This window comes from Nothoprocta perdicaria, unplaced genomic scaffold, assembly GCF_003342845.1.
Source record: "Nothoprocta perdicaria isolate Ctin4 unplaced genomic scaffold, notPer1 scaffold_228, whole genome shotgun sequence".
NCBI classification, from domain to species: Eukaryota; Metazoa; Chordata; class Aves; order Tinamiformes; family Tinamidae; genus Nothoprocta; species Nothoprocta perdicaria.
This window is the reverse complement of record NW_020455450.1, coordinates 1,071,239-1,083,946: the sequence shown is the minus strand read 5'-3', so window position 1 is coordinate 1,083,946 and position 12,708 is coordinate 1,071,239. Positions and strand designations below refer to the sequence as shown.

Below are 12,708 nucleotides of genomic sequence, written 5' to 3'. Positions count from 1 at the left end.
CTGGTATTTTAGGCACTCAGATCAATTAGTGTTGGACTCAGCAGCTTTTGYATATAGACTCTTGACTGAAATCAAGGTTGGTAAATCATAGGCACAGCTTTTTGCTCCATCCAGAGAACTGGTTTATAATGAATGTGCTGCGCAAATGCTGGAATCCTGATTGTTCCCAAGCTTCTCCGGTGCCCTGTGAACCTAACTGKAGTTTTTCAGGTGTCAGTTTTATTGCAGAGCTCTTGTTCTAGATTTCATTGAAATTTGGAAATGGAGTCTGTCTTGTTCATGCTGGTTTGGCTTGTTCCAGCGGGAACAACAKCAAGGGAGTTGGCTCTTCCAAAAGAGGAGAAACCCAGAGGCTGAGGGCACGGGCCTTTCCCAAGGCACTTGGGTACAGGTGACAAATAGTATGACAAATTATGGCCAAATCCATTCTTTTTGTTCCTTCTCTCCTGCCTTAAACAGTTACTTAACCACCTTCCGTTATTTTCCTGAATTGAAAGCAAAGACTGCCATTAATGTGACTGTTCAAAAACCAAACAAAAAAAGCACAAGAATACTTTATAACTTGGTATTTATGTAAAACATTCTTGGTAAAGTTAAACATAATACATTAGTACAAACCTGAATATTATTCACAAAGATACAATGAGTTCTAGTCAATCATGTCTCGTGAGCTCTTTTAGGGGGTCATCTCCCCTTCTCTCGTTAAAGATGCCACTGTCACATTTTTACAACTGAACCACAGTCTTGATTCTTAGCTTACACGTTTCTCACACGAAGGCTGCCCTCAGCTCACGGTGAGGCTGTAGATTGTACTCCCATAGCGCCCAGAGCTACCCTGAATCAAACCTTTTCTTCCTCTCCCTTACGACAGGTATCTTAAAAGCAGAAAAAAAAATACAACCAAGAGAAAAAAAGAGTAGTGGATATACAGAAGGTGCAAAGGAATGTTACCCTCACTACGGTCAGGATGATGAGAGGCAGCACACAGACAGTAAGCAATGCTGTGTGGCTTGGTTGAAGAGCATGTCTTAAAAAGGTAGCCCGAATTCATTTGCAGTGGTCACGGCCCTGTTCCATAGAGAACATATGGTTAGGGCTGCCCCCTCTTTTTGCTTTCATTAGCAAAAGGAAAAGTGGTAATGCTAGATTTTAGGCAAAACAAAGGCAGCAATGGCATGGCCAGCGAGGGCCCTAGGTTGACAGAGTAACTATTCGGTGAAAAGATCAAAGCAGATTAATGCAGAACACTAAAAAATAACACTGACAGTCCAAATKGTCAAGTATTCAAAATACTGTATACATGAAAAATTAAGACAACTCAATCGGAAATACAAGAACRCTAAATTATGCTACATATAAAAAAAATCTTAAATCACAGCACAGTTCTAGTGTTGCATCCACATCCTGCAGTTTTACAGTACCCAATGCTGTTCAACACTATTAACATACATATTTTCAGGAAACAAGGGGTTCCAATTATTCCCTTTAAAGCTATGAGAAACTATTCTTTATTTTTCTTTTATTGTCTAGAGAAAAATTGCAAATGACACTGCAAAAGTGCTTTTGTATTGAGCTTTTGCTTCCCCAACTCYAGAGCCAGTTGCCTTTGCTTTGCAATATGAGCCTGTCAAGTCGGCATCGCTGTCACAAACGGTGTTAGTGCTTTAGCAAACGTTAGAGGAGGGTAGCAAATACAAAGTCACTCTGTCACCTTGTCAGAACTGAATCCCAAAAGCCATCCCTCGATGTTTCTTGCAACAACAAAAACTAAGTGTTGGTCACTTGCAAGAAAGGTAATTTTTATATTTAAAAAAAGTTGATAGCTCCTGCCATAAATTTACAAAAACTATCCCTGAGTGACTCTGCTCTGTGCCTTGTAAGACCTCTTGTGACAAGGAAATTGCTGCAGCTAGCTTAAGAGGAAGGAGATGCTGTTCCACCTGCAGTTGTGTATTACACTTTGCAATAATACTGATATGCTCTGACAGTACCATACTATTGCAACATTAGAGCTCCTCTCTGTAGCTTAGACAGTAAAAAAATAGCTACATTACTTAAACCCTGCTGGCATCACATATTTACACTTTAAATAGAAATGTTACCTTTTTCTGTAGTAATCAAAATATATCTTTGCAAAAAATTTAGAACGTGGGATTTTATAAAATAAACACAGAAGGTAAAAAAGCTTCAAGACATCTCAGTACCTTTTCTGGGACTCTGTATTTGGCTTTAGTTTTCCTGAAAGGGATGTCTTAGCACTAGGTTCTCTGCCTCCAACGGGAGCCTCTGGAAAAGGCGCCCGAGGCAAGTCTGCGCCGCGCAGATGGGGATTAGGGGTTACCTGCGTGCAGTGAGTTCCTACAGAGCAGCGAACAGGATCAGTCCTGCTGGACTGACGCTGCCTGCGCCAGCTTCCGTGTTAAAAGGAGTCAAGGGAGTGGACGAAAGGGCTGTGAACATTAGTTGCACTTACTGCTTCGGTATCTGCCACTGTAAACTATCCAGCTACCCATTCTGCACCTGAGCAGTTGAGAGTCGAAAGCGCCAGACAATCACAAACGTGTGACTCAGCAGCGAGCTGCTGAGAGCGAGTCCCCCTTGCATGGACAACCCTTATTCCTCGAGGCCTTTCTGCTGCCATATCAGCACCCTTTTGCCCTAGCGGGCTGAGATACGCGCTCCGTTAAAGCTGCTTCCCTGCTCGCTTTGCACCTTGTGGCTGCGTCCCTGCAGCACAAAGAGAAGGCAGTTCCGCAGACCTCCACAGCAGTCTGGAGAAGCGTTAAAACCCTTTCTTACTCYGCGGAGAGGTTTAGGTGATCCTGTCGGTATCTCCAGAGGCAGGGGAGATGCAGGCTGGGCAGTGAGGAGTTACTTTAAACTTTGGCAAAGAAAAAAAGGTATACAGATAGCTATCTAGCAAGTCCCGGGGTGTTCCAAACTCTCCCAAGCGCACTTGTTTCATCTTTTGCTCTTGTGTTGAGTTCCTGGAGGAGGTATTTGCACACTTGCTTTTGCTGGTTTGCAATATTCTTTTGGCATCTTAGATGACGAACGAAGATTTGTGTCTGAAGTCACCCTGCAAYGAAACAGTTCTGGATCTAATGGCTTTCCAAGCACCCTTTTTTTCCCCCTAATACCTCTCAATGATAAATAAACCCTATTCATGCAAGTTTGAGCATTGTGTCCAGGTAGCACCGTCTTCTAGCTGGTACGGAGGGGGAGACCCCAGTCACACCAGGCAGATCCTCCTTTGCTTCTTCACATACACCCTCCTCGCGTGCCAAGACACAGCAGTGGACTTTCTCATTGCCTCCTCAGTAACTCTGCTAATGGAGAGAGGCTTTTTCTGATCTTGAGCTTAGTGAGCTATTCAAATCCCAAAATGCAAATTCTCTTACAAAAGCATCATGGCCTGCCCACTTAATCCAATGAAACTCATCCTAAGGGGGTCAAGTCATGAGATAACTGAGACAGAACAGAGCTGCTTTTGATAGCTCTTGGCATCAGTCACTTAAGACAACTTAAACTGCTCATCTTTTCTAAGGAAATGACTCAGCCTTTACCCTTCTGTTTTCTCTGTTATACATGCTTGCTTCTGAGCAGTGCCCACTCGAAGAAAGACTACATTCCCTAAAAAAAGCCTGTAGTCCTTTGCCTCTCCTACATAGAGAGATGTTAAATGCAAATCATTTGTTACCTCATCATCTGTTCGGATATAGTTAACGCCRTCAGGTTTTGCTGGAGCCTTGTAGCTGAAATAGAGGAAAAGATCTCATTTCTGGGACAAGAAAGAGGGGAGRTGAAAGAAGAGAACATAGGAAGACCAGTGCAATTAAAAGCAAGCATTTAACATAGACAAATCTAGTGARAATCCTACTTGTATACATATTATTCCTTATACAGATGTTGTAAGGATATCAAGGCTTGTTTCAGATCCATGATCCATCGAGAAACTGTCTCTTTAAATCCTAATACTCTTGTTCTAAAATTCCAGTGCACATTCTATAATGTTCATTTTTAATCCCAGTCACAACTAGTGAGATTTTCTGCACAGAGGTTACTCTTTCACATGTAATGCCTGCCCTAATGCTTTGAGCTGATTAGGCAACGTGTTCTGCTCATGAAATTGTTGACCTCTGTGTGCCAGCACCACGTAACCCCCTGGGCAAACACTCATGCACACAGCATGCACAGGATTGTGCTCACCTGCCCTGCAAGCCCTTGGCAGCAACCATAAGTGGAGCCACCTCAAAAGTGTCCCTCGGGCACATAGGCCTCCAGCATGGTGCAGTGTTTACAGGGAGGAACTGCATAGTTCAAGAGCTGGGTTGCCCTGTACTCTTTCGGAGGGGACTAGTAAGAAATACGTCCAGGCCRTGCACTGAAATACATTTTGGCCATGAATTTCTGCCCCCTTTCAGACCAGCTGAGGGCACAGGGACATGGACAAGATCCCTCGGAATTGCAGCTTACCTTTCCCCAGCCTCTTTACTGTTTGCAAAGTAGCCCCTTCTGTAGGCACAGCAGATACCAAAAGTGATGAGCACCAAAACTGCAAGGACCACCAGGACTCCGCCAATTATCCCCCCAATATTGAGGTCATCTGGCAAAGAGAAAAGAGAAAATCCAATATTTTCTTACGGCAATATTTTCTCCTTGCCTTACAGTGCCGAGAATACATTAAAGATGACATATCAATGAACATTGCAGGGGCACTCACAGACTTCCATCTCCTGCTCCTCGCACTTGGCAAAACCCGCGTCGTTGGTTGCGATACAGGAGTAACGGCCTGTGTCGCCTTTGTGCACGGCGTGGAAGACCTGAGGAGAAGAAAAGGGGAAGCAGAACATCAAAACCTCACAGTCAAACAGCTAAGGTCGTAGGGCCTTCCATCAAATGAATCTTTCCTGTCCCAAAGTCACCCAGATCCTAGAACACAGAACCTTTTGCAGATTATCCCTTGCACGCCACGCAATGCAAAGTGAAGGAACCTTTCCTTCTTTCCAAAGCAACCATAAGGGCATTACCAGGGTGCCAGTGGTGGGGTTAACGGTGTAGGAGGAGTTCTGTAACTTGGCATTGGATCTCGTGTCCGGTGACAAGGGCTCGCTGTTGCGGTACCAGCTGTAAGTGGACTTTGGGTACCCTTCATTCTCGTGGCAGTGGAGAGAGGCTGTTTTACCAACAGGTATAGCCTTAGGCACTATGCATCGAGGAGTCACAGGTTTCACTGCAGGGAAGACAAAAAAAACATGTGAATCATCCTGGTGAGCTGAACTAGGCCATTTCTGACACACATTTAAAACTGTCTGTGCTAAAAAGGCACCAAAACTCTCAGCTGCCTTTAAGCAACTTTCAGGGTCTGTTGAGACCAAGTACCACAGTTTGAACGCTGGAGAGACCCACAGCACCTTCCATGAGCCAGCACGCTTGCAGAGGCACCTGGGCCCGAGGCAGTACCTTGGACTGTAAGCTGGATATTGATCTCATCTATGGTTTTGGTATCAGAAGGCGCTGCCACTTCACAGCGGTACGTGGCAGTGTCCATCCGGGTGGCGTTTCTAATCACCAGTGACGTCCGGCTCAGGATTTCTGCACGAGTTGCATAGTCTCCTGGTAAAGAAGAAAGAGAGAGAAAAAAGTGTGGATAGTCATCCAGGGTAATTTTAGGCACTGCAAGGCTCCTTTGCGGAGTCAACAGCACCATTTGAAAGGAACTTTGTGCTCTTAAGAACCTTCCRGGAGAAAGCAGACAGAAAGACAGAGATCTTTCCTTTTACAGCGTTATCTGCTCTCAGATTTACTTCTTTCTAAAGCAGGAAGAGGAAAAGAGCAATGAATCTCCATACCCTGCATTTTATTATCGAAAAATACRTAAGAGGTTTCGCCATCTCGGATTTTCTTCCACTCAATCCTGGGATCTGCTGTTACGGTGGATTTAATGATGCAGGACAGCTCCACACCTAGCAGCAGGAAAAAAAGAAATACAGATTAATAGCAAGCAGCTGTATTTTTGCTCTGCTTTGAGGAGTCTTGCACACTGTTTTATTAGGAGATGCTGCCCACAAAGGCCTCCTCTTTCATCTGTCTCACAAACAGAAACACTGCTGGGTTCCAGGAGCTGTTGGGGAAGATGGATTTTGGCCAGCAAAAATAAGAGCCACGCAGATATCAACTATGGAGAGAAACGAACACACTGTTCTCTGCAGGCTCCAACGCAGGGCAAACAAGACCGTATGACAGGGTTGCTGCTAATCAGAGCGYCCCGGGTGAATCCAGGACCTCGCTGGGCTCTGGCAGCGTGCTCGGCAATTCCTGTTGCTCCTATYGGACCCGGGAATGGCGCTCCCTGCGGATGCACTCACAAACCCATGCCCTTTGAAGCAGGGCGCTGTCATCTCCACCTGCAGAAGAGGACAGGGCGGCAGCACTGAGAGGCCTCACCCCTATCACRTTGCAGGTCTGAAAGAGGGCCAAGACAAAACAGACATTTCCTGACCCTCTCCTGGCTGTATTTATTGTAATGCGGCTGCCTTTTCTCCATTTGGGATCCCGTTCAGCAAAGCACTTAGGCAGACACCTCGCTGTGCCAGTGCTTTCATGGGACTCCAATCAACCCTATCAATCAAGCGCTTTGCTAAACAGGGAGAGACAAAGCCACATTCTTAAGCGCTTTTCTGAATCTCAGACACTCAGTTGTGCTGCCTCACCCAAGAAACCAGATACCACGAGCAACAAGCAGAATTTTTCCCAATTGCTTGAACTGCTGCAAATCTCCCCGCCGCGGGACAGCGACTGTGCTAGGGAGCCAGCGGCGCCGCGCCACTCACTCTGGAATTCCTGCACCACGGGCTTGGTGTTGCTGGAGGTCAGCTCCACGGCCAAGAGCCTGCAGCCTGCAAAAACAAACAGGAGGTAATAAGAAGGAGCACAGCTCATAAGTCACCCAGCTAGAAACCTACTGCCTGCTGAGGAGGCTGCTCGGCCAGCTACGACGACTAACTTTGCCAGATAAAAGCTAATCCTGGCTGCCAATGCCAGGCCAGCAGGCCTGAGTTTATTTAGGAGATGTGGTGCAAATACAGGAAAACGCAATTGTTGGAAATAGCAATTAAACGGAGCAATTATAACAACAGGAAAACAGTTCCCGGGCAATACATTTCCTTGTGCCTTATGCTTGTTTAGATGGTGACGGAATTCTCATCCTGATATTCCAGGGCTGAGCCCATTGTTTTCCAAATGCATTTGATGATCAGGGAAAGACAAGAAGCAGAGCAATCTCACGCGTTCCAGCCAGTTCCAAGCAGAGAAAATGTGCCAGGTCGCTTACATTCACCAATTACATATTTAAGTATTCTTAGGTATGGTGTAGACATGTAAAATGTGGGGTAAATAAATCATGAAAGACCTGGTTTCAGGAGAAAACAGAGTCCCAACCCAGCTGACACTGAGCACTACACGCTCCTCTCCTCTTCTCTGCTGATCCTTCTAGGTGTCCACAACGCATGTGGCAAACCCGGAGCTGTGACCCTCGCTTTCCCCCGTCCCGAGCCTAAACAGATCTCCCAGCAAAATCCTTGGAGCATTAGAAGTCACTAGTCAAAAGAAGACAAGGAACACGCTTAGGAAAATCCTCCTGAAACACGTTGACACGTTTTCTACAGTGCTCCAGGGCCTTGCACACAAAGATGTTGTTTGATTGCTTCTCACTGCAGAGAGATCCCTGCTTCTGGAAGTGACAGAGCTTCCTCCTTGACAACCCAAGCCTGAGCACCTATCTGCAGKGTGGAGACCCTGGTTTGCCTCTTGACGGGGACAGGTGGCTCTAATGAGGTCTTTGACCCAGGTTTTAAAAGGAAGAAACTTGGAGGCCCTCCCCTCTTGTGAGAGCACCTCCTTCACTGAAGAGCTGCATCGCCAAGACGCCTCTCGAGATGATTGCTTTCTGCACGAGCTCGAGCAGCAGGTGACGACAGAGACTTGCTGTGCTGCACAAGACAGCTTGCACAGCATCTAGCAGGTCTGTATTAACATATGGTTTAAGTCTGTCTTTTTCAAGCTCTAAACAGGGAGGGAGAGGGACATCGTAAAGACCGCTTTGTTTCTTATAGGAAATTTGATAATGCCAGTTGGTTTTTTGCTCCATGTTTCTGTTTGCAATGAGGTCCTTTCTCAGAAAAAGTGTCTGATCAAGTAGCTAGCGTGGTGGCAGACTGAAACACATCTACAGCTACTGTCTCAGCTCGGTGTAAGATGGGATAGTGATATCCCAAAGATGTGTTCCCCTGATGTAGGTGACCACTCTAGAAGTTGGGGACACACTGGGGACAGTGGGACTCCAACAAACCCTGGCCCCCATCTTGTTGCTTAGGAATTATTCACCACAAGATCTTTCTCACCCATTAAATACAAGAGATTTAGGTCCATCCTCAGGCCCAAGGTGCAACAAATTTTAGAAGCTGAGACCTTGGAGACTGTGAGAGAGTCTTGTGTTATTATGTGTACCGGCTGTGGGCTAAAGCAGATTTGTTTAGCTATGCCTTGCACAAAAACACTGCAAATTGCATGTTATAAATAACAAGAAGACTACAGCCATGTGGGGAGACAGAAATCCTAAGTGCCAACAAAGATGGTAAAGCAGCGGGGGGAAAAACAACTTCTCCCCCTCCTCTTAACGCTCCTTTGGGGAATTCCTTGCCCAGGCTCCTGGAGGCTGGAGGAATCTGCTGGAAGCCAGCAGCTCCCAGCTGTTTGCATGCTCRGGCTCCAGGAGCAGGGCAATCTGTGCTCGGTTGGATTCGCTGCTGCTGCTGGCAGCCACGAGCTCTTGCACTCTCGGTTGCTTTGTCTTGGGTGTGTGTTAAACCATGATTAGCAGTAAGTGTCATCCTTCAAAAAAACATTCCAAAGTGTTCCTGGAGGCCTCTTTCGGCTCCGTGCAAAGACATGGCAAAGGTGGCGGGTTATGTAAATCTCCCTTCAAAGGCCTCGGCACCTTGTGGTCTAGCCTTGYGTAGAGGTGCATTCCTCTCCAGAGCAGCACACGTGCCTCGGCAGACTCCCCTTCATACCTACCACATCCATATGCCCCATAGACTCAGCTCTCCTACAGAATGTGGGACAAGGCACTGCAGTCTAGAGCATATTCTTAGGGCACTTGCTCTAGTCAGAGAGATCCAGCCCATGCATTTTGCAGTGACTCATGTTATCTGAATCATTTTAAATGCTGCWTTGAAAGTACAGAAGAAAGAAAATAGCTGCTTTCCTAAGCAGCTAAACTGTGCTAAAGCTTCTATTCTCCTTTTTACTGGGTTTAACATAAAGCCTGACCTTCCTTCTCCTTTAATCCTAGTCTTTTATCTGTCTAAAAAGTCTAGGCAGACATAAGAGGAGGTAAAATATTCCTGAATTAGTATATGCCAGGTAAAGAAGGACGACCAGCAACAAATTCAAATCAGCTGCTGACAGTACTCTGTGCTGCAGAATGGGAAAGACTTCAGTGCTTCTTTGCTGATATTATAGTTCTCTGATACAGTAATTTTAGGTAATGCATAGTTTGGTGCAAGCCGTACAAAACCACAGAGCTGTATTGAAACAGCTACCCACTAATGCAGCAAAAATATGCCTTGCTTCAGGTGTCCGTCATCATTACCCTGTTGCTTGCTTTGAAATTCAAAATGCATCTAAGCCACGCGGGAATGCTGCTCTAAACCACATGCCTTATTAAGCATCTTTGCTTTCTGGATGGTTACTYTGTGCAGCAGGAGTCCTGCCCAGCGATACCCTGCTGGTGCTGCGGACACATGAGTTCACCTCTGCACATCAACACGTGTATGGAGGGAGCTGCATGGACGGGATTTCTGAAGGCTGCCAGCCCAGGAGGAGCTGGCTCTGTATGTGCTCTGGTATCYGAGGGGCAGGTTAAAAGCCCCCCGAGTTGGTCCAAGGCAGCAGGGAGGTGGATGGGCGCTCAGCACGAGGCACGGTCGCATTCCTGCCTCGCATCCYGGCCTTCCCGGCGCCTCCGTGGCTCGCGAGTGGGCTGCGCCGCTGCAGAACAATGTAGATGTGCAGCTAGAGATTAGGGAACAAAGGCCGAGGAGCGTTTCGGACAAATTAAGTAACAGATGGACCCGGTCTGTGTGGGAGCTGATAACAAGTTATAAAAAGGCCATCATCAGACCGCGGCCAGCCCACCCTGGAAAGCACCCCACTTAGTCATAAATCCTCTGTGCTCTTTGCAAGAGCTGCCTATGCATAAGGCTTTATTTTTACCAGCTCCCACAAAGCAGCACTGCTTGTACTGCTCACCTCAAAGGGTGCCAGATCCCTGATGGGCMCCCACAACCAGAGCTGTGCCATCCTGGGCAGGGGACACGAAGCCCCATTAGCCAAGGGAAGGAGCAAAGGAGCAGTAAATGGGGCTTCACTTGGGTTTTTTCTCATCCCTAGGGTAGATAGGTGATTTATTTCCTTASGAGAACGCCCTGGCACCTTAAAGACCTGCCTGCACTTGCTGCAGGGAAGGCACATTAGCACCCAGGCCATGCACACAGCCCTTGCCTTGTCTTGTCTTCCCTTTTTGTCTTTCTGAACAGGAGGATTTACTGTCCTACCCCCTAATCAGGCAGCAAAGCCGTGTGTGTGCAGACAGCCCACGCAGCCATGCTCAGCGGTGGAACAGCTTGCTGGAGAGATGCAAGCAGAAGCAGAGCCCCCTTAGATAAAAGTCTCCCTGCAAACCAGGCTCCTTGTGCAGACAAACACCCTTCCTCTCGCCCTTCCCTCTCGAGGGAAGCGTAGGTTTTGCCTTGAGCTTTCTGATGGCTTTCCAAAGTTTTGTTTCACGGTGCTGCGATGCAGCTGCAGACACACGGCCTCACATTCCCATCTGTCAGCGGCTTCTGGAGCTCCGGATTTCACAGCCTTTGGTTGCAGCTTTGCTCATGGCAGGGYGTGTGTTTAGAGCTGAGGTGTTAAGGGCTTGTGCTATCACAGAAACTGGAGACAGCCTGTTCTGCAGATCTGACAGCTCTGCAAGGCCTGGGGTCTGTGCAAAGCRGCACCAAGAGCTGTTCCCGAGCTGTGTGCACAAGCTCCAGCTTATCCACTGCTCAGCGTGGACCTGAGCTCCTGGCTGCACGAGCTTCCCCTTGCATTCCTGAATCGCTTTTCCCTTCCAAAGGAAGAAATGCTAGGCTGAACCCCAAGTCTTTTTCTCTTGGATATATCTCAGGGAAYAGGGCACACAGCTTCTGTATTGTGTCAGATACTAATACCCAGGGGATTAAGTCCTCCACGTGGTTTATTGTGTTTTACTGGGGACCACCGAGGTCAATCCCCGTACGCGGCTGCCTGGGGCTTGTCGTGTGACACTGACTCTCCAGGAGGGAAAAACAGGGCCAGGTGGCCTTGCCGGGGCCCTTGGGCAGCAGAGCTCCTCATTGTGCCCGTGCCCAGCCCTCGGCAAAGGCCAGGAGAGAAATAAGGCAACAAGGAAGCAATTACAGAGCTCTTGGCTACGAGCGCATCAGAACAGGCACATTGTCSTGCGCGCTGTCCTTGCCATTCTCATTAGCGAACGGGCAGAGCAATTACATCTTCAAACTGCTCGGGCTCCCCGCCAACCCTGCCCGGGAGAATTGCTGCATTCATGGAAAATGGGGCAGGAGGGCRCCTCAGAAGCCAGCTCGTGCCACCCGCTCTGCTTTAGGGCAGGAAAACCCAAGGAAACGCAAGCTAACCAGCTCCTGAAGTGCAGCCTGTGCCCGGCACCGTTCTGTCAGAGCGCTCTGCACTCATCGGTTAAGCTTTGCTCCTCGGTCAGTGGAAGGAGAAACTGAGGAACTGGATGCCTTGGGAAGAGTAAGGAATACACCAGCATTAGCCTGGCCGGGATGCACGGTTGTGGGATCTGCTCAGCAGGCAGGAGCACCCTGCAAGAGCTAAGGGTCGGGAGCAGAACCCAGGAATATTTGCGGAGAGCAGCCTGGAAACCAACCCTTCCTGCCTATTCCCGCTTGACTCCCATTGTCTCCGCGGCCAGCCCCAAGGGCTGCCGTGCAGGCACATCCCACGCCATTTCTCACTCCTGCAGATCCTGCAAGGCGCAGATGCTGATACGGAATTAGTGCCGAGTGGGCGGAACCAGGAGACAGCCCCGATAAGAGGCAGGGGCACCGGCCTTCCTGTCCCCTCTTTCCTTCCCAGCAGCCCCCTCCTTGGAGCAGAYGGATGCTAGGGAAAACCTCCAGACTAGAGGCAGGTCAGTGCTGCGTGGTGGGGATCTGCAGCCGGGCTCGGCGAGGCGGGACGAGCCCACGAAGGGAAAAGGTGCAAGTTCCTTTATTTTTGGCTTGTGTGGGAATTCTGCTTCAAGCTTGCAGAGAATCTCATAAGTTAAAGTGACGTCTTCCAGGCTCAGCGCCAGCCAGTGCACAGATTGATCTCAGCAGGTATTTGACTTCAGCGGGAGCCAGGATGCTCAGCACCTCCCTGACCCTGGCTCTTGATGAGGACACGTATATCCAAAGCTGCCTGAAACGCAAGGAGAGGAGCTAAGCGGATGCGCTATCAGCAGCAGGCTTTGCAATGCTCCTTCACGTCTGGCTGTGTCCCAGCCATCAATACAGAGACTCGCGGGGTTTGAGCCTATAATCCCCTATTCCTCTGTCTGTGACTCTAATCTCTTGATCCTCCGTTCGG

The 12,708-nt window shown here is 48.2% G+C and overlaps 1 protein-coding gene across 1 annotated transcript; it reads right to left on the bottom strand.

Annotated features, from left to right (window-relative positions):
- Positions 1-640: 640 nt before the first annotated feature.
- JAM3 (junctional adhesion molecule 3) lies at positions 641-6,942 on the bottom strand. Its single transcript, XM_026039305.1, has 8 exons — positions 6,834-6,942; positions 5,853-5,966; positions 5,464-5,616; positions 5,031-5,233; positions 4,724-4,823; positions 4,477-4,606; positions 3,701-3,755; positions 641-3,079 (listed from the first exon to the last, which is right to left on the bottom strand). The coding sequence occupies exons 1-8, from the start codon at positions 6,940-6,942 to the stop codon at positions 3,044-3,046; spliced, it is 900 nt and encodes a 299-aa protein (XP_025895090.1). The 3' UTR covers positions 641-3,043.
- Between the last annotated feature and the right edge of the window lie 5,766 nt (positions 6,943-12,708).